The following is a 24,949-nucleotide window of genomic DNA, read 5'->3' as shown; positions in this document are numbered from 1 at the left end:
GCCAGAGCTCAGCATCCTAATAATCATGAGGAACAGAGATAATCAAAGCTGGTGTACTGGGATTATAACAATTTATCTGATGACACAATCGTCTGTGAAGAGTTTTGCAGCACCTCGGAAATTGCAGTCATATAAAACAAAGTTTTGTGAAGTTCCCCCTCACCTGAAAATGCGATCAGAGGGTTGTTCTCCCATCACAAGATCAAAACCGCGTTGGAAGATAGTGTAAGGCCAGGGACTGGCATGGAAAAAAAGAAAAGATCAGAGAAAGAGACAAAAAAGAGGAGAGAGAATAAAATTGTTTTTAAAATCAAAGCAAGAGAAGTGTTACATGTTTCAGTGTATCCATCCCCCTAATCTAAACCTCCTGAAATCACAAGCCATATTTCAGTGTCGAACTTTGCGTCATCCCCGCCTTCCAAAGCCCCCACAAATCACAAGCGGCATTACGATGTGTGCTCTCTGTGTAAACATGCTGATTGAAAAATGTGTTCTCCGGCAGATGACATGCAGCGGGACTTCGGCTCATATCCATTTACCAGGGGGAGGGGATAAGGGAGGATGACAGGGTGAGACAGAGTGGGAGAAAGAGACGGAGGGTGACGGAGCGAGCAGACGATGGAAAAAAGAGAGACACGGAGAGCGGGCGAGAGAGAGAGAGGAACGCCGAGGGGATGAGACAGATGCCAGGAGGCAGAAGTGAGAGAGGGAGAATGATGGAGATTAATGGGGAGTGGCAGCTCGGGGACTAAACAGTCTGCAAAGTGAGAGTGTAAGGAGGAGAAGTGACAAGGGCCCAATGTCATTCTGAGCAAACTCCTACACCACTGTAAGCAAAAAGAACATCAAGGAAGAGGGAGGGGGGGGGGGGGGGGGGGGCGGCTTCCATGCCACAGGCTGCGGTCATTAAACATTTAAGTCACCCCAGGGAGCGCTTGTGACAGAGACACAGGGAGAGCACCAGGGAAATGAGATACAGAGGTGCACAGGGCTGAGGGGGAAATTGGGATGTCTGAAAAAAAAAATCCACATTTTAAACATTACGTGGAATAGAGTGAAAATAAAGAGAATACGGCTCGATCTGTCTGCTGCAAGCCAGACACTAGTGGTTTTATAGGCTGAGCTTTTCTCGCCATTCATAATAAATTCAGTCTCAGTGTGTGATGAAATAATCTTTTGGTAGGAAAACCCAGCGCCAGTCCACAAAACATACAAAAAAAAAATCAAAGCAGGGAATGTATTTATGCTTGGCATTTCTTAAAAGGCGCCCTGTGGAATTTTGACCATAAGTAATGCTGTGGAGGATGTTTTTATGAATGGATCCCTGCTTTGTTTTCATGTTGTGCACAAGGCCGTGCATGCTGGAGTGTCATTGTGCAGGTGACCCAGGGCTTGTTGTAATCCTAATGCCCAGATTTAGAGTTTAGAGGTGTACATGGCCATATAAATACAGTGCATGTGCCAACAAAAGACTGCAAACAAGGAAAATGTTACATAAACAATGCAAAATGTTGTATGTGAAAAGCGCACTTGCAAATGTTGTATAGGAAAGGACATGCACAGTATGTTTTGGTTATAAACACATGCAACAGTAACTTTTTGTTTATAAGAAAACACATACATGTAAAGTGCTCATTTAATCCAATTACTTGAACATGCAAACAATGCATCTTCCTGTATATGTAAGTTTAGGTGATGAAGCATGATCACAAATCTATCTCTAAAAAGATCTAGCACATAGTTATTTGCAAATGAAAAACCATAATGATGACACATTTCCTTTTCTATTGGCAAACCTTTTTCTGAGGGGGGATAATTACTAATGTTAAAGCACAACACTATCTTTTTTTAACCTTAAAACAACAGATGCTAAGTAATTTTGATGGTTCACTGACTTAGAATAGAGAGAATGTTTCCCCTTTCATTCCCACTCCTCAGCCATAGGGCCTGTTCTCGCTCGATGTAACTTTAGTGAGCGGGTACAATCTCTTGTGAAACTGACTGATAGTTGAAGCTTCAAGTGAAGTCATTAATAGTCAGTGCTTATCGTCAATATTCAGTGAGGAAACCTAAAACATGAAGGATTCTAAACAAAGGTTGGTGTGTCCGTGACAGTAGCAGCTCTTCTTGTTTAGGAAGCCAGGGATCACGGGTGATATCCACTGCTCAGTTGTATTTCAGAAAACGGAGCCTGCAAGATTGAATCACCTTGTGTGGCTGCAGGGGGCGCTGTTATTCTGTAAAAGCTGCATAGTGTTGCTTTAAAATAGCACAACACACATATGGAGCCTTGAGAGTGTCACAGGAAAGATAAGACCTGTACTGTGTTTCTTATAAGCAATATTTTCTTTTCAAAAAGTTGATTCATTTCAGAATGTATATTGTTTAAATTGTCATTTGAATGATGAATTAGTAATTTAATTTTAAACAAGGGAATCACAACATATATTCTAAGGCTTTTACATTTTACTGATAGATGTTTTTGTATTTCTGTGTCCTGTTGGTCAACACTGTCTTTTCAGAGGTGACGTGTTCTGTCCAGGAGAGTAACTGCACATACAGGAAGTCCAGTGTTTGGCACTGGGGAAGTGGTGTTGGCCAAATGTCAAGGACTTTTTCACAAGAAACCGTGAACCCAATTAGACAGTTATATGACTTCCTGTGGCACAGTCTGAAACAGCTATTTTCAAAGCCAAAATATATTAAGTCATCACTTGGAATCATTATAAAGAATCGTTATCGAGGTGATTTTAAACCCAAAGAGAGGGGCAAAACAAAATAACATGATAAAACACCAATAACCTGTCTGACAATAATTGGCTGAAAAGTACTCTATTGATCGTGCTAACATTCACACAACTGTCTTGTTAGGCCGTGTTGCATTTTTGTTTTTGAGGCACTCCAACAGTTTTTACATAAAGATCAATACGCCCCATGGGGAGTAGCTTTGCAGCCATTGGAAACAAGCTGTGGCTGCAGAGGAGCTGTGTCACATCACCAAGAAACTACACCTGGATATGTCACAGTGATGGGATCATAGAACTCTGAAGCTGCGAATCTCTAACAAAAAGCCCAAATTAAGACAGGGGGTGGAGTTTCTTTAAAACAAATAAATGAAGATACTATTGGTTGGATTAATGAAACTGCTCGATGATTTCTTTCTGATTTAATTTAATTTAATTCAATTTAATACTGTTTACAATCCTGATATGTTTTGTAATATATCAGGTAAAAATTGGATTAGCCCTGACAACAGTAAGTAACTGTGTTCTCTGTATCCAGATAATTAGTTGCTTGTGAATCTATGGTTTAGGTGCTCCTAACTCAGGAGCACCTAAACATGACTTAAACATGATAATTGGCTTTGACAACATCACAGCCCCTTTTTCATTTATCTGTCCAAGGAAATGAATGGCCTTGATACATAGGAGGATTTCCTTGTCGTGAATTATTTATCCCCCTTTCTTCTCGGCTTGATAATGAACAGCCATTAACTGTCCTCATCAGGTGATTAGAGTAGCTTACCCCTGGTTGGGCCCCCACTCACTGCGGATGCAGAGGTGCTTGTGGACTGGGTCCTTCATGTAGCCGTCCAGGCAGAGGCAGTCTCCTGCAAACACAGAAACAGGGATTCAATCATGTGTTCATTACAGTTGAGCCCCTTCTCTCACACTGGAGAACTCCCTTTGCTGCTCTTTTTTTTATTTTTCTCCATGAGAGCTATCGAAAAGACAATCCTCTTCAGGCAGATAAAGCACTTTTTTATCATCTCTTATGTTTTAATGATGTAGTCAGTTTTCCTTCAGCCACCCAACCCATGGTTTTGTCTAAATTTTACTGCAAAAGCTCAGAAAGTTTTCCAGCAGGAGCACTTTTAATGGGTCATGGGAATGACAGCCCTTGTGTTGCATACATGAGTTTTTTTTAGCTGAGGCACAATTAGCATGGAAATAACTTGTTTATTCTGGAAACATGCAAAGCAAAGAACTCCAATAATGAATGCGTATACACATGAGCCTGATACGAGCACAATGCATGACAGTGTCTTTGAATTGCTACAATACCAGCAGCTGACAGTTCAGTTCAACTCCCACTACAGGGTCCATAGGCCTGAATGCATTCATGATACTTAATGCACACTATATATTGAGAAAAATAAACAAAGGTAGGCACAAAAATTGCGACTATAATTCGTAAGCGAGATTTGTAGACCAACCAATTGTGTAACTTCCTAGATTCACATTCACCTCATGCTGTGACATCAGCTGTGTGGGGAGGGGAGCCAGGCACAAAGACTGTATATAAAGATATAGATGTCACCCATAGGTTGGTTGTGACGATCACTGCGGGCTGTTTGGCCATCGGCACCTTGGCACTGCCTTACTCTTCCTAACTCCTAGTTCGAAATTGGGCAAGAATGTGGAGCGAGGGAGCTGAAGTGGGTAAAATGAAGCCTGGTTGCAGACACGCCCACCGTAGCTATGGCAAAGATACTGAGGTAAGAAGCTGAGCTACCCTTCTCTACATTGCTCAAATAGCACAAAACAAATTTGGTACCCCTTTTGTTGCCACGCGGTGTTGCTATGGCTTACTTGTGACCCAGATCTGGAGAACGGGAGTGGGCCACCCAAGTGCCATCATTCCATGTGGTATGTGGTCGGGATATGGGATGTTTGCCTAATCTGGGCCAAAACAATCTTGCTATGTCGGCAGAAACTCAACACGGAAAGGCCCTGGACAAAGTGCTAACCACAGCCACTTATATTCATACGCTAACTAGTGTGTGATAGTAGCTATTTAGTGTTTCCACCATCAATGGTTAGATGCTGGCTAGCATAGCCATAGTTAGTACTAAGCCTTTTCTAGTCATTTACACTGCTGGTGTAAATTCTACGCATATTTATGATACTGATAGATATCTCCACAAGTGATTACGTGTACTGCTGTTGTGCTGTGCAAGAGATTACCTTGAATATGACTGCTCAGATAGACAGGTACTTCTATTTCTCACAAGATGTTCATTTCTTTCAGTACATCCACTTGTTGAAGTCATGGCTACCTGTGATGCTTCCACTTGCTGCATATAACATAAACTCTTAGTACCAGTCTGAGCTACTTTACACAGATGCCATTACATACAGTATTCAGTATTATGTAAAAACTCAGCTATGCGTTGCTTCCTCGTTCTTTTTCATACAGTAGATGTTACATGACAGACTGTCTGATAGAAAGTGGCCTTTTCAGTGAACTTTATATTTTTCATTACCTAAAGCGTTTATTACACTCGTTTATTTTGCTCCCATCGTCACAGTGTGGATCGTTGGTGACAGCTATGTTCGGCATACTGCCTAGAGGATCCAGAGACAAAAATTAACTACAGCGTGCTGTATGTCTGTGTGTGTTGGTTTGGAGGACTGGACAAAGCCTGGCTTCTTTCTACCACATCCAGAGAATTGCCCGATGTCCTGCTCACCCACTGTGGAAGCAGTGACATGTGAGAGCAGCATCAGGCTGGACAACGTTAGGACGACCTGCACCAGCTACATCAGCCTTCATGTTGTTTTGTTTCTTTCAACCAAAGGTGACCTGCTATTATTTTGAATTTGGCCTTTAAGTGCCATTTTGTTAGGATTGTTTGTCCTGCATTTGAAGCCACAACACTGCTCTTCTTCATCATTACAACCCCACCCTCTATTCCATTTTCCTCCTACCACCACATGGACACTGCTACACCGTCGTGGACAGAGCCATTACCACTTACAGTGGAAGGCCGTTGATGAGTGAAGGTGAATACATACTTACAGTCTATTCTTATAGTCCTCATTTTTGTTTTTCATGTCATTTGATTTAAAAGAATGCTTTGTGAGCAAATTATATTAATATTTATTTAATAATTATATTTATATTCATATCCAAAGTACTGTGTGTGCTGAAAGGATCAGCAAATCATACAATACATATAAAACATCAAGCATCAATGTGCAACTCTTTTGCAGAGATACAGAAGTCAAGTTTTTGTGGAAAGTGAAAATACTCCCACATAATAAAGATTTCCTAACACAGAAATGTTGAAAAAATAATTATGCAGATTCTACGTCTGCGTAGTTTTTTTCACTTTTTACCTGAAAATAACTGAGGAGCCTCAACACCCAGCACCAGAGTGTGAGAAGGTTTCTGAGTTTGTCAACTTTGAATACCAGTGGGTCAGATCCTGGACAAAAGTGATTAACATAAAAGCAAATAATTTTCTGCACACTAAATAGTTTTGAGGCCCCCATGAGGTATCAATTATTTGTGACGTTGCCACTTCAGATAAGGTCTTGTTTGTATTTCACAGGAATCGTGGGGCGTGTATAGTGAGAGAAAGAGAATTAGCTGAGCATTCTATTAACTGATTGTGTGTGTGGTTTTGTTTGCCTCACTATATAAAGCTTACTGTTCCGGTGAAAGAACTTCTTAAAGGTCTCATCACGAATCAATATCTCCAGGAGGCTTCAAAACCTTTCAGAAGGTAATTCAGGTAATTATTTATTTTTTACTTTAGTTTCTAAGTGAATGTATTTGTCATTAAAAAAATATCTATACAAATTTTGGTACATGTTAACGGCAGCTTTTTTAAATGTGCTTTTACTCAGGATTATTTAATGCTAAATATGGCAAAATAGCAAAGTAACTGTAATCTTAAAAGAGAATTTTTTTTTTTTAAGTCTGTAAATTTTGAAATTGAATATGGTTTTTAATATAACAGTGTAATAGCATGAGAGTTAAGTATGAATGTGCAGTATGTTATGATTAATATTATATTAAAATGTTCTCAAAGCTTACTGACGGTTATGTTATTATACTTTTCACTTGAAGAGAAGGGAATTTTGCATTAAATGCACAGATGCAGAGCAATGGACAAATCTCCATTCCTAACTAGTAAGCTGAATGGCATATATACATGTTTTTATTTGAGTATTTATATGTATTTTGTATTGGAGCATGTGATTGTATTGTATCTTTGAAGCTATCATCATGTTATGGTGTTGGAGCATATTGTTTCAGCAGCAAGAGTATCAGTAAAAAAATAATGTGTTGTTGCATCACACACAAAAATGGCTTCTCAAATCAAATGGTCACTTTTAAATTAGTCTAATCTTTACTGTCACTAAAACACAGTGGAAACAAAAAGAACTTTGTGTTTGTAAGTAGTTTCCAACTTTGTGCACAGTGGGAAAAGGCTGCCAGACATCCTGAAAGTCAATACTGGACTTAACTTTTAATCATTACTTTAAATGTGCAGATTTAATTGACTCAGTTTATTTCTTTCCAGTTATTTGACTGGTTGCAGTGACTGAATAACCCCCGACCTAAGTAGTGATGTGAAGTGATTACATCATTGATTAGTCTAATAAATGGACACTTAACAATGTCATTATTTAGTATAGTAAAGCCTGGCTGGCACAGCAATGTCCGAAAATCCGACATTTTGGGGCGAGTGTTAACAGGATCACACAGGCTACAGTGCTCATGTGTACTGCATAGCAACTGGAGGACTTTGGTCATTTAAAACTGTTTCTAGACCCCGGGTTCAGGATCCTATGTGTTAAACAGATGCTTGATTACTGAAGATGTCTGCTTATCTACTGCTATCTGTTTGACAAATTGAAAAAAAACTCTAAAATCTCACCAGTGTGAGTGGTGGAGGGATTTGGATTTGTTCCATACGCTCTGCTGGCATGCTCTTGATAAGTGAAGCCTTTTAGCAAAGAACAGTGAAGCATCAGCTTTTTGTTCGGCTGTCGGCTCCCCGGAGAAATGTCGGCCTTGAGTTTGTTCAGCATGATTGATGGGGTCTCACCTTTGGTTTAGAGGGTTACTCAGGAGTAACATGTACAACATGCTCTGCTCATGCTCAACGGGAGGGAAGTGAAGGGCACGGCCCCAAGGCTATATTCACCAGTGGTAATGGAAAAGGTCAACTGTCAATACCTGCCAGGCTACAGTATATCATACTCACATATTCACAGAAGGAAATGACTCAAGCTTTTTGTGCTTTTGAGTCTATTTATATTCGAAAGCGTACGTATAATAAATTCAAGAGCATCACTGTGTGCTCTTGAGTTAATCCTACATCAGTTCTAAGACCGGGTCCAGTTAAGCTCAAACTCAAAGAGTCTTTGAGTGAGAGACAAGGGAAAAAAATGAATCCTACTCAAGACGAAGACAGAAGGAAATGTGAACACATTGTGCCAATACGTAATCCCTCTGAAACACTGCATATCCATCTGTGCAGGTCTATAAATATTCAACATCCATTTGCTTTGCTTTTTTGACTGAACAATGCAGAAAGAAATTTAGGAGCTTCATTTTTTTGAAGTGCTTTGCCAACATGAAGTGAAGGAGAATCAGAAAGAGTAAGTGCATTGTGTTTACACTGCTGCTGACATTTAGGCCAGAATAAAATAAAAGATACAAAACTCAGATTAGTTCAGGAAAGAGAGATAGTCGGAACTCGTGTAGAGTCAACTCATCTCTATTCATGTTCATGACATTGTACTTATCAAGATAATTCCTGAAATCTGGAAAGTTAGTTGGACAAGAACAAAAAAACCCCAATCGTTAAAATTATCGGGTATTAATCAACCCAATAATATAGCCAGATTATTAAAACAAATAATTTTCAATGGATGGGCAGAATAGAAAAGATGAGAAAACAGTGTGAAGTCTTTGGGGACTGGATCCCATTGTGATGGCTGGACACAGATGTTGGTCTGTAGAAGGCCCCATGGATGCTGCTCGGCTGTGGTGAAAACCCGGGGGTGAATTTGGTGGTGGAGAGATGTATCAAGATGTACTGCAGTGAGATGACAGCTGATGATGCAACAACATGATGGCCACGGCTAAATGTGATTGGTTTAACTGGAAAAGCCCCATCTTACAACAATGCAAATTGATTTACTAGTGTCAGACTGACATGTTGTCATTTTCCTGTCCATTCCCCATCTTATTAAAGTAGCAAATCTGTTGGTCTTTAAGAGTGGTCAGGCGCACTATTGTATTTGTATCTATTTGTCTAGTTTAGTTGGCAAAAGTGGATTTGGATGCAATGTGAATGCACTGGTGCTTCACACTGTTAAAAAAAAGACCACAAATGGCAACCACCCTCAGTCAAGTAATTGAGCAAGAAGAAAAAGAGAGAGAGAAATGAATGGACCAATGTCAATGCTACAACCTGAATAGTTTGACCTTTCACTATACATATACCTGTGCGTATTTCCCAGGTATTGTGAGGCTCATAGTGAGACAAAACAGAAGGAGCTCATCAAAAGCACTTGTGGCAAATAAGTGTAATCTATTAGCCAATTCTGTGTTGTGTTTTTTTGGTCTGGCTCACTGAACCTGTCAAAGAACTTCTTAAAGGTCATGTTGCAAATGTTGTCTAGGAGGCTCCCAGCTTGTCGGAGTGCAGACAATTCTTTGTTTTTTCACTAGTTTCTCAGTGAATGTTCTGTATTTTTCTGAAAGAAACGTCAAAGAAAAAAAATCACATAACATATTTAGGTCTACAGCACACATGGTGCATGTTAACAAATACATATCCTCTTAATATTATCTATAACTAGAAGGCACTCTGAGAGTGTACTTCTGCCAAGGCTAATCCATCGCCATGTCAAAGCACAGTTTCCCATTAACCCGCCATTATGTAATTTGTCCTGCCACAGTCTCAGAAGCGACCAAATAAATTGCATATGAATGATAATAAAATAAAAGAACTCTAACTTGGTGCTTTACTCTGTTGCTGCATTGCATAGCAGTGGGCTGTGCTATTGGCTGCACTATTTGATGTGATCACGGTCAAGCCACCACCCTTAAAGTTTTTACGGCCCATGCAGTTAGACCTCATACTAAGCTGCGGTTGTGCTCGTACCCTTGAAGTGCAATGCAATGCAGTTCTCCCTCTCTTGAACTTGTCTTTCACTCTTGAGTCTGTTTACCCGTCACTCGGAATTTACCACCGACTGAATTCATTTCGTGGGAAACGGTGATGAGAAAGAAAATTGATTTATTTTTATGGGTTCTTTCCTTAACCAAGCTGCTTCTTTCCAACCAAATTACGTAGTAAGCCATCCAATAGTTTTTGTGCAATCCTGCTAAATAACAGGCTGACAAAGAAAATAAAAAATATATATTATATACGAATTGTTGTAGGAAACTGATGAATGACAGCTTTTATTAATGCATTTTTACTCAGGTTTATTTAGTCCATTTATCCTCAGGAAGTGAAAACCGCCTCCTCATACACTCTTGACTATCACCTGGCTGCCGCGCCAACACTCTCCTTGGCAGCACTCCCAACGTGCAGATAGTGGACCTCTGAACATAATTGCTACTTTGCTGCTTTGTTTAACGTGCAGCGAAAGATCAGAAATATTTGCCATTTGAAAGCGGCTTTTACATTTTGAACGAGCCTGGATTGTGTCCAGAAAAGAAAAGAAAAAAAAAACAACTAATGTTAGTGCAGCAATGAGACGACAGGAGCTGCAGTGTTTTCATTTGGATTTGTTACAAAGCCGCTGAACAATCATTCATCTTCTTTTCATTAGTGTTTCGGAGGCCACAGCACTGAACTCAAACTTGTTTTACACTTACAAGGTGTTACATTCCAAGAGCTCAATAAACAGGCAACGAGACAGTTTCACACTTTATTTCCCACATCTCCCACTCTGCTGTTCGTCACCTTTTAAAACACGTGACAATACTATATTTAGGGCAACCGGATTTAGAAAACGTATAGAGTCTTAAATAGCCGCATGATCTCTTGGGCATCAACGAAAGCAGCACGGTGTGTTATTGGGCATGTACAACTAAATCACTTGTGCTGAAAACTATTTGCTTCATCAAGCGGATATCTGCACACCGATCCATTAGGCAGTCACATTAATCAAGCCAGTATGTTATGATATGGGAACGTGTGTCTCCAGAGGCACAACATGTCTCTTTGTGTCCCCCACACACACACACACACACACACACACACACACACACACACACACACACACACACACACACACACACACACACACACACACACAGAGCAGAGCAGACAGAGCGGAGGAACGAAGGTGAGGAAAACAGCCCACAAACATCAGAACCCAAATCGTCCAGGTTTAGGGCTCCTGCAGGAAGGGGGAGCGCCGCTCGTTACAGCAGCCTCAATCTTTTTTTTATGTTTCGCAGGAGTAGCGCAGATATTGTCGCAGCCCATCTCAGTTTTCATCAGTATCTCCTCCACCATTGGATTTAAGCTCTCTGCAATCTCCTTGCAACACACACACACACACACACACACACACACACACACACACACACACACACACACACACACACACACACACACTGACACACACACACACACACACACACACACACACACACGCACGCACACACACACTGACATACTGACACACACATATGCATGAGGGATTCATTACGAATGCATCCTATGAGAAATACAATACAATTACTGAAGCCTCGCTGTCAGTGCTGCTGGTCCATATATGATTTTACATAGTGGACAGAGTGTGTGTCTGGGTGTACGGGCGAGTCTCAGAAAATGACTCCAACAAAGGCAGGCATGAGTCACACACACTGATCCAGCTTTTTGATTCATTGAAAGGTCTCAGAACTCACTCTGTATTGCCCTGGGGAGAGTCGGGCTGCTGAATAATAGATGTAAAACAAGGAAGACAGTTTCTCTGCTTTAAATGTGAGAATCCGTCCTGCACTCATAACTGTAGTGACGCACTGCCACAGACTTTCCAAGAAATTGGGTACGACTAAAAATATTCATTCTGTCCATCTTGTTCCACCTCCATTAGGGGTGTACACAGCACATTATTCAGATATGAAGGGATACTGCTCTCTGAACAGATATAGACTGAAAGGCCTTAATTAGATGACCTGACACCGATTTGCTACAAATGTCATGTCACTTTGTAGAGTCATCACTCAAATCCAAAAACTAAAACTAAATCAAAAATGAAACCAGCGTGTTAAGAACTATACTAAATCAACAGAAACCATCTTTTTCAAGTATTAGGGCTAAAATATCCAAAGCACATGAAGGAGAGATTGGTAACACGCTTCCACAGGTTGACCACATGTTTAGGGAGATCTGTTGTACCAATAATATTTTGACACTTTTAGCCAAAAGGTGTCAGGGCTAAGGTTGGTGAGGGTTAGGGTAAACCTCACCACAACACCAACAATCAGTTACTGTATATGACATATCCTTCACCTCAAAGCACGTTCGGGAGGCCATATGTTTCACATCATTCATGCCAAAACGTCATCGTTACTGACAGTACATCAAGTTTCTTGGCTATGAACTATTACTTTGTGATGGACACTTAAAGGGATATCCTCAGGGGCCCTTTGTTCCAGTTTCATTTGTACCTTTAACACAGCATCACTTTTGCCCTGTGATATTTAAGCAGCGTTCCAGCCAAATCCAATACAATTGAAGTAAATGGGGACCATTTCTTCAAACGTAAAAAAAAACACTCGAGAACTCGCGACAGCTGCAGTTCCTGCAGCAGTAACTAGGAGGAGGAGAACAGTGGACATTCAGGCTGAGAACATGGTGTGAATGATGCTGTTTTGAGTCAAATTTGAATGTCGGGACTCACGGACACTTGGATGACACCACAGGAGCAGTACGGAGGCATTTTATGATTTGTTTCTGTTGTTTTTTTTACATTTGAAGAAGGAAACGCCATTTACTTCAATTGTATTGGATTCTGCTCTAACAAAGTTTACTTTTTATATCTCGAATTTTAGATATTTGGGTGAACTACCACTTTAAGACTCAGTGCACAGTGAGTGCACAGGTAGGGTGTGTGTAGGGGCTGTGGGGTAGAGCGGTCCTCCCTCAACCAGAAGGTCGGTGGCTCGAATCCCAACCCAAGCCGAAGTGTCCATGGGCAAGATGCGAATGGCCCCTCACAGATGTTGAATGCACTTATTAGAAGTTGCTTTGGATAAAAGCGTCAGCTAAATGACATGACTCAGTTAGTGACAGAGAGGTATGCTAGACGGACCAAATGAAATGATTAGTCAAGTTTATAACAGATCTGTGATGACCAGACACTTTTTTTCTTTTTTCTTTTTTCAGAAGACGAGAAAAACCAAACCTAACTTTAAATGCCTAAATGTTAACACTAGAAAACATTAATCAACTTCATATTGAGGGGGCAACAGTCAGGTAGCAATATACTTCAAGGGTTATGTCACAGGCCTAAATCGGCACAGATCAAATCAGGGACCCAGAGTAATGGTGGCACGCCTGTCAACCCTTGATGTCACATTTACCTTGTTCTCCTTTTCTCCTGCCACACGCCCACCCCCCTGTCATCCACTCCCACCTGCGCTGCACTGACTCCTATGTCCCTGCCATCTGTCATCTCCTCACCTTGGCTGCAAACTTACAAACAAATTACAAATGCTAATCAGTGACAACAATTAGAATGATGACCACACACACTTACTTATGTGTTATATGGGATTCGCATCCAGCTTTCCTGCATCAAAGTGTGCAGCGATATCCACCACACAAAGGATGAAGAATGTTGCCAAGGCGACCAGAGCAGCCACCTAACTCCTCACAACCAACCTCCACCCACCACAACTTAGTTAGTAACACTGTGCTGTCCCTGTGCAACTAGATCACAAGTGTTTGTTTTGTCTAAAATTTGTCTAATGTATTAAAACAACAAGAGGTATTAAAATATTCTGTTTTACAGTCTCATGTTTCCTCCATGGTGAATTTCAGAGGCAGGCAGGATGGAAATTTATTCACTGGCAGAGCGAGTGATGAAGAGCTTGTTAAACAACAAAATGTTCTACAATTCTGTTTTATCAGCAAACTGTTCTCATCATTTGGAATCTGAACGTGGTCTGTGGCTTGAATAAAACATTAGGTACAGTCGATGCACATGGTAGAGACACACACTGGGCCTCGAGTGTGGCTAAAACAAATCTCTGTACATTAATTGTCACATTGTTTCATATGAAATGTTTCCTCTTCACATTTCATAATTGTTCTTTTTCTCCAGATGTCAGGAATATGCTCATCCTAAAAACGGAGCAAAATGTATCCCCCCCCGTGTACTTTAAATCAGATCAGAGTCTTTGCACGCATCGTGTGTTACATCCATCAACCTACAGTTGTGAGTCGGGCTATTACAGCCAGGGAGTTGCTTTCAACATCCCAGCTGCCTTTTTACATCAACGTCTTGTTTTGGTATTCAGCCGACAGCCTCTGCAAGCAATCTTTAAAAACAACTGCAAAGATATAAATTGTGAGAAAGTGAGAGTTGTGTGATCGCGGAGACCAGTGGAGATTAAATTAAAGAACAATATTCTGCTACGTTGGCGTTTACTTTTTACTCTGTACTCCTCCAGTGTTCTGTTGTTGGGCCACAAAACAGAACTATCAGTCAGCTATCGACATGATGCTTTTTCCTCAACACAACAGTGCAGGCAAACCATCGAGCTTACATCTATCACTTCCACCCATTTTCTCATCCATCTGTCAACACTGTGGTGCTAGCAACCATCCCCCATGCTAAACAAAACAAACTGTATGCAATGCAGCAGAAGAGGAGAGATAAATAGATTTATGAAAAGAAGAGAAAATCGTCTATATTTCTATTTCAGTCGTGAATCAATAGCCAAGATATCTCCCTCACAGTGTGAGAAGGAGGAGGTGTAACTGGCAGAGGTTGCAGCGCAGGACAGGCCCAGTGAGATAACACAACACAACGCTGCTCTACCTTGTGGCTCTGAGGTGTTTTTGTTCTCTAGCTTCTTTCATTTAACTTTGTACAAGCGTCTAGATATTCACTCAAAGGGGATATTACTATATAACTACAACAGAGGCCATATTGAAGAAGAAGTTCAGAGATTTTTTAATAAAGTTGAAATATTATCTAATCTTACAAGAAGAAAGTCAATTTTATGAGACTGTCGTCAAAAGTTTAGACTGGTGGTTATTTTACAGAGAGAATATTGAAAGATCAGCCTGTCGCCTGTGTAAAAAAGGAGTATGGAGCATCTTGTTAAGTTTTACTATAGTAAAAGTTTCGCAAATAACTAAATACTCATCAGCACCCCATTATCATAAGTATCAGGACTTTGTAAAGATACTGAATCGAAGAAAGAACTATACAGACTTGAAGGAAGTTGCCTCTTCTGTGTAGATGCAACGTTGTGGTTGAGGATTTAGGATCCAGAGGAAGTGAACCACAGGAAAGCATCGGTGGTATTTCCAAGGTTTATTCTGGTAATATTATGACTTTTTCTCATTAAATCACAACTTTATTCACATGACATTACGACTGAATTTCTTAATAATATAATATTACAACTTTAATCTCAAAATCTAAGATTATTTTTACAATTTCCTCAATATGGACCTAATACTAAATTGTTTATAAGCATTATCTGCCGTAGATATGGAAATCCTTCGAGCTGAGAACATTTATTTCAAATCCCAAACAGGGCACGTCTCACAGGTTGTAATGAATTAGCTGCAAACTAAAGCTGCCAGTATCATTTACTGATTTTTTTATTCCATTCCTTTATATTTTCTTAATAGTGGCTTTTAACAGTACATTTATTTATCTATTTACTTTTTTGCTTAGAAAAATTATCCATTTTTTAAATTGATGCTGGACACCGTCTCTCTGCTTTTACCTGGAGTCCAAGTGAAGTTGACAGTGGAGACATGCAAGCTAATTGATCAGCTCCACACGGCTCCCCTGGAGAAAACCAGGTCAAGTGCTGCAGGCAATCTATTTTCCATTTCTGGCCCTGCAGCTCGATTGAGCAGAGTCACAGTCACACCTGTAAACACAGGGGGGGAAAAAAGGCTCCTTCCTGCCACAGACCGAGTAACAGCCACAGAGTTCTGGGCTCTCAGACAATAGTCACTGGTGAGGAGCCAATACTGAGGGATGCATGCAGACACTGCAGTGGCAGACACCTGGAGTGACCTCCTGCAAAGACAAGTTTACAAGTCGGTGCTCCATAATACTGCGATGAAGCCATGTTTGACACAAACATCAGCTCTCTTCATTGATCCTCATACACTGTGACAGAAAGAACAAATCTTTTTTTGCCACTAGCATTTAAACTGAAACACATCCAGCATTTGTTTCTTTGTTTGAGCAGTTCACTGCAAATTTACTGATTTGTAATAAAACCTGTTTCTGTGTCATTTGAGTTTTAAAGAAACATCCAATAACTAGGAATGAATGATCCCTGGGCATCAGTGCTGTGGCTTTTACAGAACACTTGTGACCATTCATGTGTTAAACACGGCACAGGAAGGACGTGCCTGCAGTGGTGGGGGGTGTAATCGCTCGATGCTTGATGTTAAATTGCTTGACGCAAGCAATTTTTGCCCACATGTGAGTTTGGTTACAGAAATTCATCAGAAAATGATGTGGCACTGGATGTGTGAGCGGCGCATGAGCATCGAGGAACTTCTTGCTTTTCATTTCAGGCAAACATGTTATCACGTTAGAACCGGTTAGAACAGCCACACTGACTGGCCTGGGTGAGCTGGGAATCTGAGGCACGTCTCCTGCGTGTGAGCCACGCTGCCCTTCTAAAGAGTCGAGGTCTTGACTATTTACCTAGTGTTTCACAGCAAAACTATGTTATCTTTTCTTATCCCTGTTGAATATGACACAAACGTAAATATTTGCAAGAGTTCCTGTTTCAGAGTAAAAGCACTCTGAACTCATTCATCTGTTTTAACAAGGGTTATATTTTTATTGCGGGACCGGAAGATGCAAAGCTTCATACCAGATAGTAATGAAATTTAGTGAAGAACATAGCCTACTTTTATTTAAGGAAATACAGTTGTCATTCCAGAAACCTCACGTAGCAGCTCCGCAGCAGAGACACCCCGAGTGTGAACAGCAGACACGAGCGAGACACAACAGATCAGCGATGCAGCCGCCACACACGTGTGCAGCGGGCCCAAGTGTCAGTGATAAAAGCAACCATGTCCTCGGCAATTATATATTTACGTCTTTCAAATTGGTTAAAAACATGATTAACCTGCTGCAGTGTGGTGGTCACCTGTTCACCTCCCCCCGGCTGGCTCTGCTCTTTATAATCACTGGATATTCTCACATCAAAAACATTCCCCTGGGACCTGCCAATCAATAGATGTGACGTTATTCAGTTGCCACCATCTTTTACCGTTTTCTATTTTTAAATTTTCTTCTATTTCATCTCAACCATTGCCATGCTAAAGAGAATAGATACATATAAACTAAAGCATATCATTATGTAAGCATTTTAAAGAAGAGGTACTTCACACTTACACGACTTTTGAGCTGTACACTAAACGATATGACTCTCTCCAATCAGAGGTGAGAGCCCCACGTCCCCCAGCACCTGTCCTTTAGTGGAAGCCATTCAAACAGTGTTCATTTCAAAATATATGCTGATGGAGATTCATTATTCATTAGGAGTTTACATTGTTTCTGGCTGAAACTCGAGCACCTTCGGGTACAATCGTTTTGACTGCTGTTGAAACACCACCAGACCGCACTCATTCCCTTCAGACCTTCATAGAGCTCTTCACTTGGTCACACAGGCCCCTGTATTTTTCATAATCATCATTCTCAGTTCCGAGAGCTCCAGCTTCTGGTACCAGAGAACTCCACCTGATCACCGAGGTCCTCCACAGCACCAACGTCTGCTTTAAAGGATCCTGGAGGGGAAAAGTCCTCCAGCTCCAAAGTGCCCTCTAACACAGGGGCCTTGCAATTGTGAGTTCCTCTCCATTTTTCTTCAATTAGCCAGTTTAATCCAATCATACAATATAGTGTGTAATGGTGTAACACTCACAGGGCCACTCTTCTGAATTAGGGAACCCTTTATTTTGCCTTTGACACTTAAAGTGCATTTGCTGACATTTTAAAAGCATGACTTGTTCTTGCCATAGTCAGTCAGTCTGGTGTGTTTGTTTCATATTAGCAGTTGTGTGAGTTATGAATCTTGCAGGTTATGAAACAATAGGGGGAAAGGGCTTTTATTCCCTTGTTGTTAAGACAAATCCATCTGACCAGATTTAGTGCAGCTTTAGCGGTTGCTTTGAAGAAGTCACTGCCTTAAATTCAGTCAAGTCAAGTCAGAGGAGGAATTGCTCTGTGGTTACAGTGATTGATTGACATGTCATGTTAATGGGTACCTCCATGCTGTATCTCTGGATTGGGACCACTAAACATCGGGTTTCTTTGGTAACAGATCCTGTTAGCGTGCAGAAGTGATGCGTGTCTCTGTCACGCTCTTGGCTTACCTGTGTCTTGGTCACACTGGTGCTCACAGGGGTCCAGGAGGCGTCGTCCACACAGCTCGTTGACCCAGGGCCCGCTGGCGTTCTGCTGGTAGTACAACAAGATTTGGGCAGGGTTCAGCCAGTCGGAGGCGTCCAACTGGCTCCCCTGCAGCAAAATGAACCTCGATCCTGAGGAGGAGAGAAAGGGGAGGGACGTAAAGACAGAGTGCGAGGAAAGGGGGATGCAGAGGCAGGAAATGGAGGGTCAGATGGAGGGTAGAAGAGAAGGAGGAATGGAAAAGGAGTAAAGGGATGTGGAGGGGGTGAATGGATGGCAGGTGGAGACAGGGTGGAAAAGCATGAGAGAATGATTTGGGATGCATACCTCAGCCAAAGCAGTCCCGATATGACACCACATATAAATTCACTTGATCCAGATTTGTATTTATTAGGATCTGCACCAAATTGCCCACACTCATCGGTATCACTTCCCTTAACACGCCAGACTTTTGTCATCAAAATCCATGAATTATTCTCTGAGAAATCAATGACAATGCTGCAAATTGACCTATCTCCCAATGTTAATGAAAGTGAAAAAAATGTACCTGGACCCAGCCCCTGATCTGGATCATACTGCATCCTTCCACCAAGTTTCATAGTAATCAGTTTTTTTTTTTTACAGTAATTAAAAACCAGAAAAGACGCTGGCATTGAACCTTCCAACTAAAATATCGGAGCCAAATTGATTCCACACGGAAATGGAAAATTACAGGTGAGACAAATGCAACCCCTAGTGTTAAGATAATCTTCACAACAAGAAAATAGCATTTTATTAAAATCAAGTCAACTAAGAATGTGTTTGGCGTCAATATTATACTGACCCTGAAAAACACATTATCAAAATCATGATGCCAAAGTCTTATGTCTTATTAAAGTCTGAGATGGCGTCCAACCACGACAGCAAACCTTGAAAGCTGCAAAGTCATTTATAATAATATCCCAATTGTCAGAAACATTTTAATGAAGCAGTGGCAATAATAACAAGGATAACATGTTTCTTATTGTTATCATCAGAATCCACAGGCAGCCAGCTGAGGAATCTTGTTTTATTTCTCTCTGCCCTGCAGCGAAACACGTGCACCAGGAGGTGGAGGGTAACAGTGACGAGAGGATCAATGTGAAGCCTGTAGTATAACCGTATTTCATGCTATTTGAAAAAAGATCTTGATCAGATAAAATGTTGAAGTTTCAGACAGGACCACTAGACTATATATATATTAGTTTGGACTTTTATATCAACGCACCGGAGGATTTGGTTTAAAAAACAGTTTTTTGTAAGTCCCATACTGTGACATTAGAAAGTTGTGGAAACACAGTTTTAAGTATTTCTTGGCAAGTCAATGACTCTCTATAGAAAGAACATTAAATCATTCTTATGGCTCGTACAGATAATATAAGATGTGATGCCCATTTGACTGTATCTGGATAGAAACTTGGCTAAAGGTAAGGTTGGTCATTTTTTTTTTAAACACTTTTTATCTTTTGTTGAAATCCTCTCGCCATCAATAAAGTCGTCTAGAAAGAAAAAAAAGTATGTCTGTGGCTCTCGCAGGACCGAAAGAAACACAATCAATCATCGTCCAGAGTGAATGAAAGGATTGGTCGGTGTACCTGTCTGTCACTAACTGCCCTGCCTGCCTACCCATGCTCTCACTGCACATGGCCACAGTCATTAGCCAGAGACTCATACATTGCACAAGCAGAGATGATAGAAGTTGGTGAGCGAGTCACGGCACGTTCATGAGTTTTGGGGGCGTAGCATAAAAGAGCGGGCTGATGGGAGGGGGTGGGACGTATCGTTGTAAAGTGTGGCCTGCTCTTGCTAGCTTTTCAAGGATGACCAACCCAAGCTTTGAAGCTTAAAGGGATAGTTCACCGAACAATTTTTATTTGAGCCGAATATAAATGTCGGGGTTTGCGGACACTTGTATGACACCACACGAACAGCATGGAGGCATGTTGTGTTTTTTATGTCTGAATAAGGGGTTCCATTTACTTCAATTTTATTGGATTTGGTTGCAACACCGTTTACCACTGCCCCTCCATCAGCATAGTGGTGAGTGGATAATGAGTGAACTATCCCTTTAAAGTCTCTGGGAATTAACTTTTTAGGCAAATTATTATGTGAAATTACCAGCTATCAATCAACACTGCCTCAGTTTTTTTTTTTCTTTTGCACCCCCCAGGTACCCGCAGTGACAATTGGCTGACGTTATTTTTACGTGTGTATAATAAGTGGCACTTGCGACATAAACAGAGTGAAACAATGGGATCCATCGTCAGTTTGGCATCATATAAACACCTTCTCCGAGTTAACAGTCTTTAAGGGTGTTTCATGGGGCCTATTTATGATTTTGCTAATAAATGTAAATTAGCGACAGATATGCAGGTTCATTAACGTCGGGAAGATTTTGCGCTTGTGAGGTGATGTTCGCACGTAATCTAAAGTTTGTGAATCAACCTTTGTAAACCTGTAAAATAAATGTGCAAGGGAAATTCAAGTTTATACACAGGGGGAAAATATTGGTGTCTTTTTTTTTATGGAGAGAGTGATAGTGTGAAAATTGACTGTATGAGGTCACACAAATGCAATTATAAAAGGGAAACTGAAGCAACGACACATTTTCACTTCTTTGACAGTCAAATGACAAAACGTCAAGTTGTCCAATCAGAGGGCGGGAGGTTTCGCTTTGTTTCTGTGCATTGATGTTTAAGTCCTTAATTTCTTCACTTTTACGAATGCCTATCTTTTTCAAAGGCTGATTTACAAATTTTAATGTCGTTTGTGAAAATCCCTTCACAAGCTCAAAATAATTTTGTCAAATTTTTGATGCCCATACAAATGATTCTTCTTCAGCTTAAACTTGTTTTAGAAACAATAAAGAAATAGAGCAATAGATGAGCCACCTGACATCAACCATTGTAATGCTGTTGTTTTTTCTATGTGAATTTTGTAAATGTTTTCCCATACGACCAGCGAAGAAATAATGTTAAGTTACATTCTCTTTGTGAATCACGGCCATTGTGTGATAATGTTTTTGTTTTATTTTTGTATTTGCTTTTATGGCCTTTTTGTTTAAAGCAACAATGAAATGATAATTAGTTCCACTGAATTGACTGAGTTGTCTGAAGGGTTGACAGCTGGAATGCTGTTGTGTCAGTTAACAGCTGTCAGCAATTCTTTACTTTACCAAAGCCAAACAGTCAGAACCAGGTTGATGTGCTTGACGTTTCTTTGCTTGTTTGCCGCAGCCTGGAGAAAGATACCGAGTTATCGGCTGTGTGATCTCTGTAAATTAGCAGCTAGACTCATTGACCAAAGCCCCGTCCATTTGCAAACATGGAATGCACAGGGCACTTGCTAACCCAGACAACTTTAATGAATTCTTGGCCAGCTCTGTGTGCCCCAGTTAGTGCTATCCCCTTTGATGATCCCTTTAAAACCAGAGCACACCCTGCAAATGGCTGGACGCATCTTGTTTGCTTACTTGTGGAGAGTTCTAAAATGACTTGGAAAAACTCCCAGATGTAAAACACCTATAAGACGCCTCTATGTTTTTATGACACATTTTATGCCCAGTCTGATGTCTTTGGCAATCATGAACATGCACTATTTTGGTTTCTGCATCATGACGTGGATTCTAATTATAAACATAAATGCTTTATGGTTGTGTGCGAAAATGAATCCATTAACCGACCTCTGAAGAATTAAACCTATTTAGCAAATTATCAAACAATAGTTGATTTGATACAGATCATCATCATCATCACCTGAAGTGTGGATCTCATGGGAGACCATGTAGGCCTGGAAAGTAATGAATGGAAGCAGATGTTTCAGAAAATAAGACAAAGAACTTTCAAGCAGTAAATCCCCAACTAAAGCTTCATAAATATACATATATTATATATTTATAATATATATTTTGTGGCTATAATAATTTATTTATTTATTCACTCTGAGGCTCATGAAATTTGCTACGGGAAGAATGTTGAGAATACAAAATTAACTGAATAGCTGACAATCTCCTGGGGGAATTTTCAGGTAAGAAAAATAAACAACAGGAGCAAAGTAACACAAAAACAGGATTTAGTCTGAGCAAGTAGGTCTCTTCATTTAACCTGACACAAACCATGTATAATTACAGATGGAGCAGGATTTCTTACTCAGCTGTGACTGTAGCGTCACCACAGAAGCAGTGTGCTCAGTGCTGCCACTGGTGGCCAGAAGATATTATATAGCTGTATGGACAGGACACCTTCTTCAACAATCTCCAAATCTTATATGCCACTGGGTGACTGCAATGTCCAGTCTCCAGCAGATGGCCATTCAGGATGGAACTATGACCAGGGCAGGGGTGATAGGTGGCAAAGTTCTCTCTCTAGCTGCTATTGGGGCAATCATGTTATGCTGCGTAGACCACTAGGCCAAAGGGGCATCCCAAAAAATAGTTTGTTCAATTTTGATTTGTCTCAGAGAGAGATGGTAGTAAAAAAAACCATCCCACAGAATTCAATCTTAGATAATATCCCTTTGCAACATTTCTATTTCAGACTATCTGTAAGTTTGACAGAAGAAAGTTTCTCTGGTCTTTTGTTATGTATCTTGAATAGCAGCAGATATTGTTATCCTGTGTAAGCACACAAAAATCTCTGAATGATAACTTTCCCTGATGTGAAAGGCAGGAAGAAAGGTGTTGCTCCACATCTCTGTGCTTTTCTCCACAGTATTTGAAGGTAGACACATGCGCAGCTGGTGGCATTAATAGCTTCTTTCCCCTGTGGGAGAATCCGGATTTTTCATCTGATTCACCGTGACGTGAAATCAAGTCTGATGAGATTGTGGAGACATTTATGGAAACATTCTAAATCGATCCCAGTTTTGTAATTCAACAGACGAATTTGCCATCTTTCATCTCCCCTCTTTAAAGTTCCCACCACGGACGCCTCCCTGGAATTTTAATATCTCCTTGGCAGGCCGGCGTATATACCACCGGAAAGCAGCAGCGCTCCGAATCAAATCAGACCTACAGATGATAGATGAGCGGGCCTAGTCACAGTCCATAATATATCTGGACTGCCAGCTCACTCCTGTGACAGCTGAAAAATGCCAATGAGCCAGCGCTCGGCCCCTGCGGTGGTGTTTTTTTTTTTTCTGCAGGTGCTACATTGAAATTCATTAGTGAGGTGGTTGAACATCTCAGAAAGCACAAGGGGAAGATTGATGGAGGGGTTGCTGCGGGTGGTCACAGCTACCTGGCCCCGTTGTGCTGTGAAGCTTCGAGGGCACATCTGTCGTGTGGTCTCACTCGGGGGGGAAACCTGGGGAGGGGGTGATCAACCTGACATTTACCTTTGTCTTTCAGAGAGCAGAGCAAATATAGCCTGACCACACAGAGGCACTGGGTTTTTGAGAAATGTAGCACACTGAATTCCCTGGTCAGTGGCAAAAAAAAAAAAAAGAGCAGTTGCGACGCAAAGGGGCTTTGAACGCCCCTAAGAGGTGTGTGGTTGGAAAGTCTTACCATCGGCGATGAGGTGCTCCGGCACATGGAGGACCACTCGGACTGAAATGCTGCAGGAGAGGTGAGAGGAGTAAACCAAGCCAATCACACAGCTGATGACACTGATCAGAGTCAGGGTGGTCTTATTGATGGGGCTTCGTGGGGAACCTGCTGCTGGGAAACAAAAAAGTAAGCACAGGGAGGGAGTGGGGGAGGTGGGGACAACAGACGGAGAGGAGATACATGAAGCAACTCTGTTCCCCATGACCCCCCGGTCCCACAAACATGCACACAGTCCCACAAACATATACATACACAGCCTACACAGGCTTTTACAAACAAGCCACAAAATAGGCTTAGGGCCCATGAAAGGACCTTTGGATCAAAAACAGCAGGCCTTAGGGAGGTTTAGCCCGGACATGGCTCAGCGGCACAGAAATAAGGTTTACTTCTGAAAGGTATTAAAATCCACGCTGGGATGTGATGAAAAAAAAAAAGAGAGTTGGGCAGAAATAATAAAACAAACAGTTCAGAGGTTGTTGTGCAACCTTCCCTCGTTTCTCTACTCGTCCTCCCCGCTATAGATCGAGAACACTCCCCTTATCTCTTTTAGTGCAGGGTGCAAAACAGTGTTAAACGTGACCTCATACCCACAGGGGCATGCATACATTCACATTATCACACACATACACAAAATCACACAATGACCTTGAATCCACGCCACTCGCACTTAGTCTCAAGTGGTTATTTCTCTCACTAGCTGAATAACTCCAGATTACATTGTCACTCTCAAATTGCACTGGCAGAACTTTCACATTCAAAAGCTGCCCAAGGCAGTTCTTTAAACAAACGCCCCAGTAGAAACTGAAATATCAAATTATATTTAAATCTGGTTTATTTAATCAAGTGTTTTACCCAGAAAGAGAGTGCGGGGCAGACTCCCCCCCACTCTTTGATTCACACTTTCAAAACGTTGTATTTAGTTTTTACAACACTAAAATAATCATCCCCAGTAGAAATGGGGCTAATACATGAAAATGGTTTG

At 41.1% G+C, this 24,949-nt stretch overlaps 1 protein-coding gene across 12 annotated transcripts in view; it reads right to left on the bottom strand.

The window, feature by feature from the left end:
• Window positions 1–24,949, bottom strand: part of astn1 (astrotactin 1) — a 428,500-nt gene that overhangs the window by 273,850 nt on the left and 129,701 nt on the right. For 7 of the 12 annotated variants that reach the window (XM_034614568.1, XM_034614558.1, XM_034614565.1 and 4 more), the window contains 4 exons: window positions 23,926–24,075; window positions 18,365–18,532; window positions 3,526–3,610; window positions 164–238 (listed from right to left, as the gene is read on the bottom strand). In XM_034614568.1, the coding sequence (XP_034470459.1) occupies window positions 164–238; window positions 3,526–3,610; window positions 18,365–18,532; window positions 23,926–24,075 (478 nt within the window). Of the gene's footprint in view, window positions 1–163; window positions 239–3,525; window positions 3,611–18,364; window positions 18,533–23,925; window positions 24,079–24,949 lie in introns of all 12 variants that reach the window. The other 5 variants (XM_034614559.1, XM_034614557.1, XM_034614564.1 and 2 more) reach the window with 1 other exon arrangement.

Source organism: Hippoglossus hippoglossus, chromosome 17 (assembly GCF_009819705.1).
Source record: "Hippoglossus hippoglossus isolate fHipHip1 chromosome 17, fHipHip1.pri, whole genome shotgun sequence".
NCBI lineage: Eukaryota > Metazoa > Chordata > Actinopteri > Pleuronectiformes > Pleuronectidae > Hippoglossus > Hippoglossus hippoglossus.
This window is presented reverse-complemented; position numbering and strand designations above follow the sequence as displayed.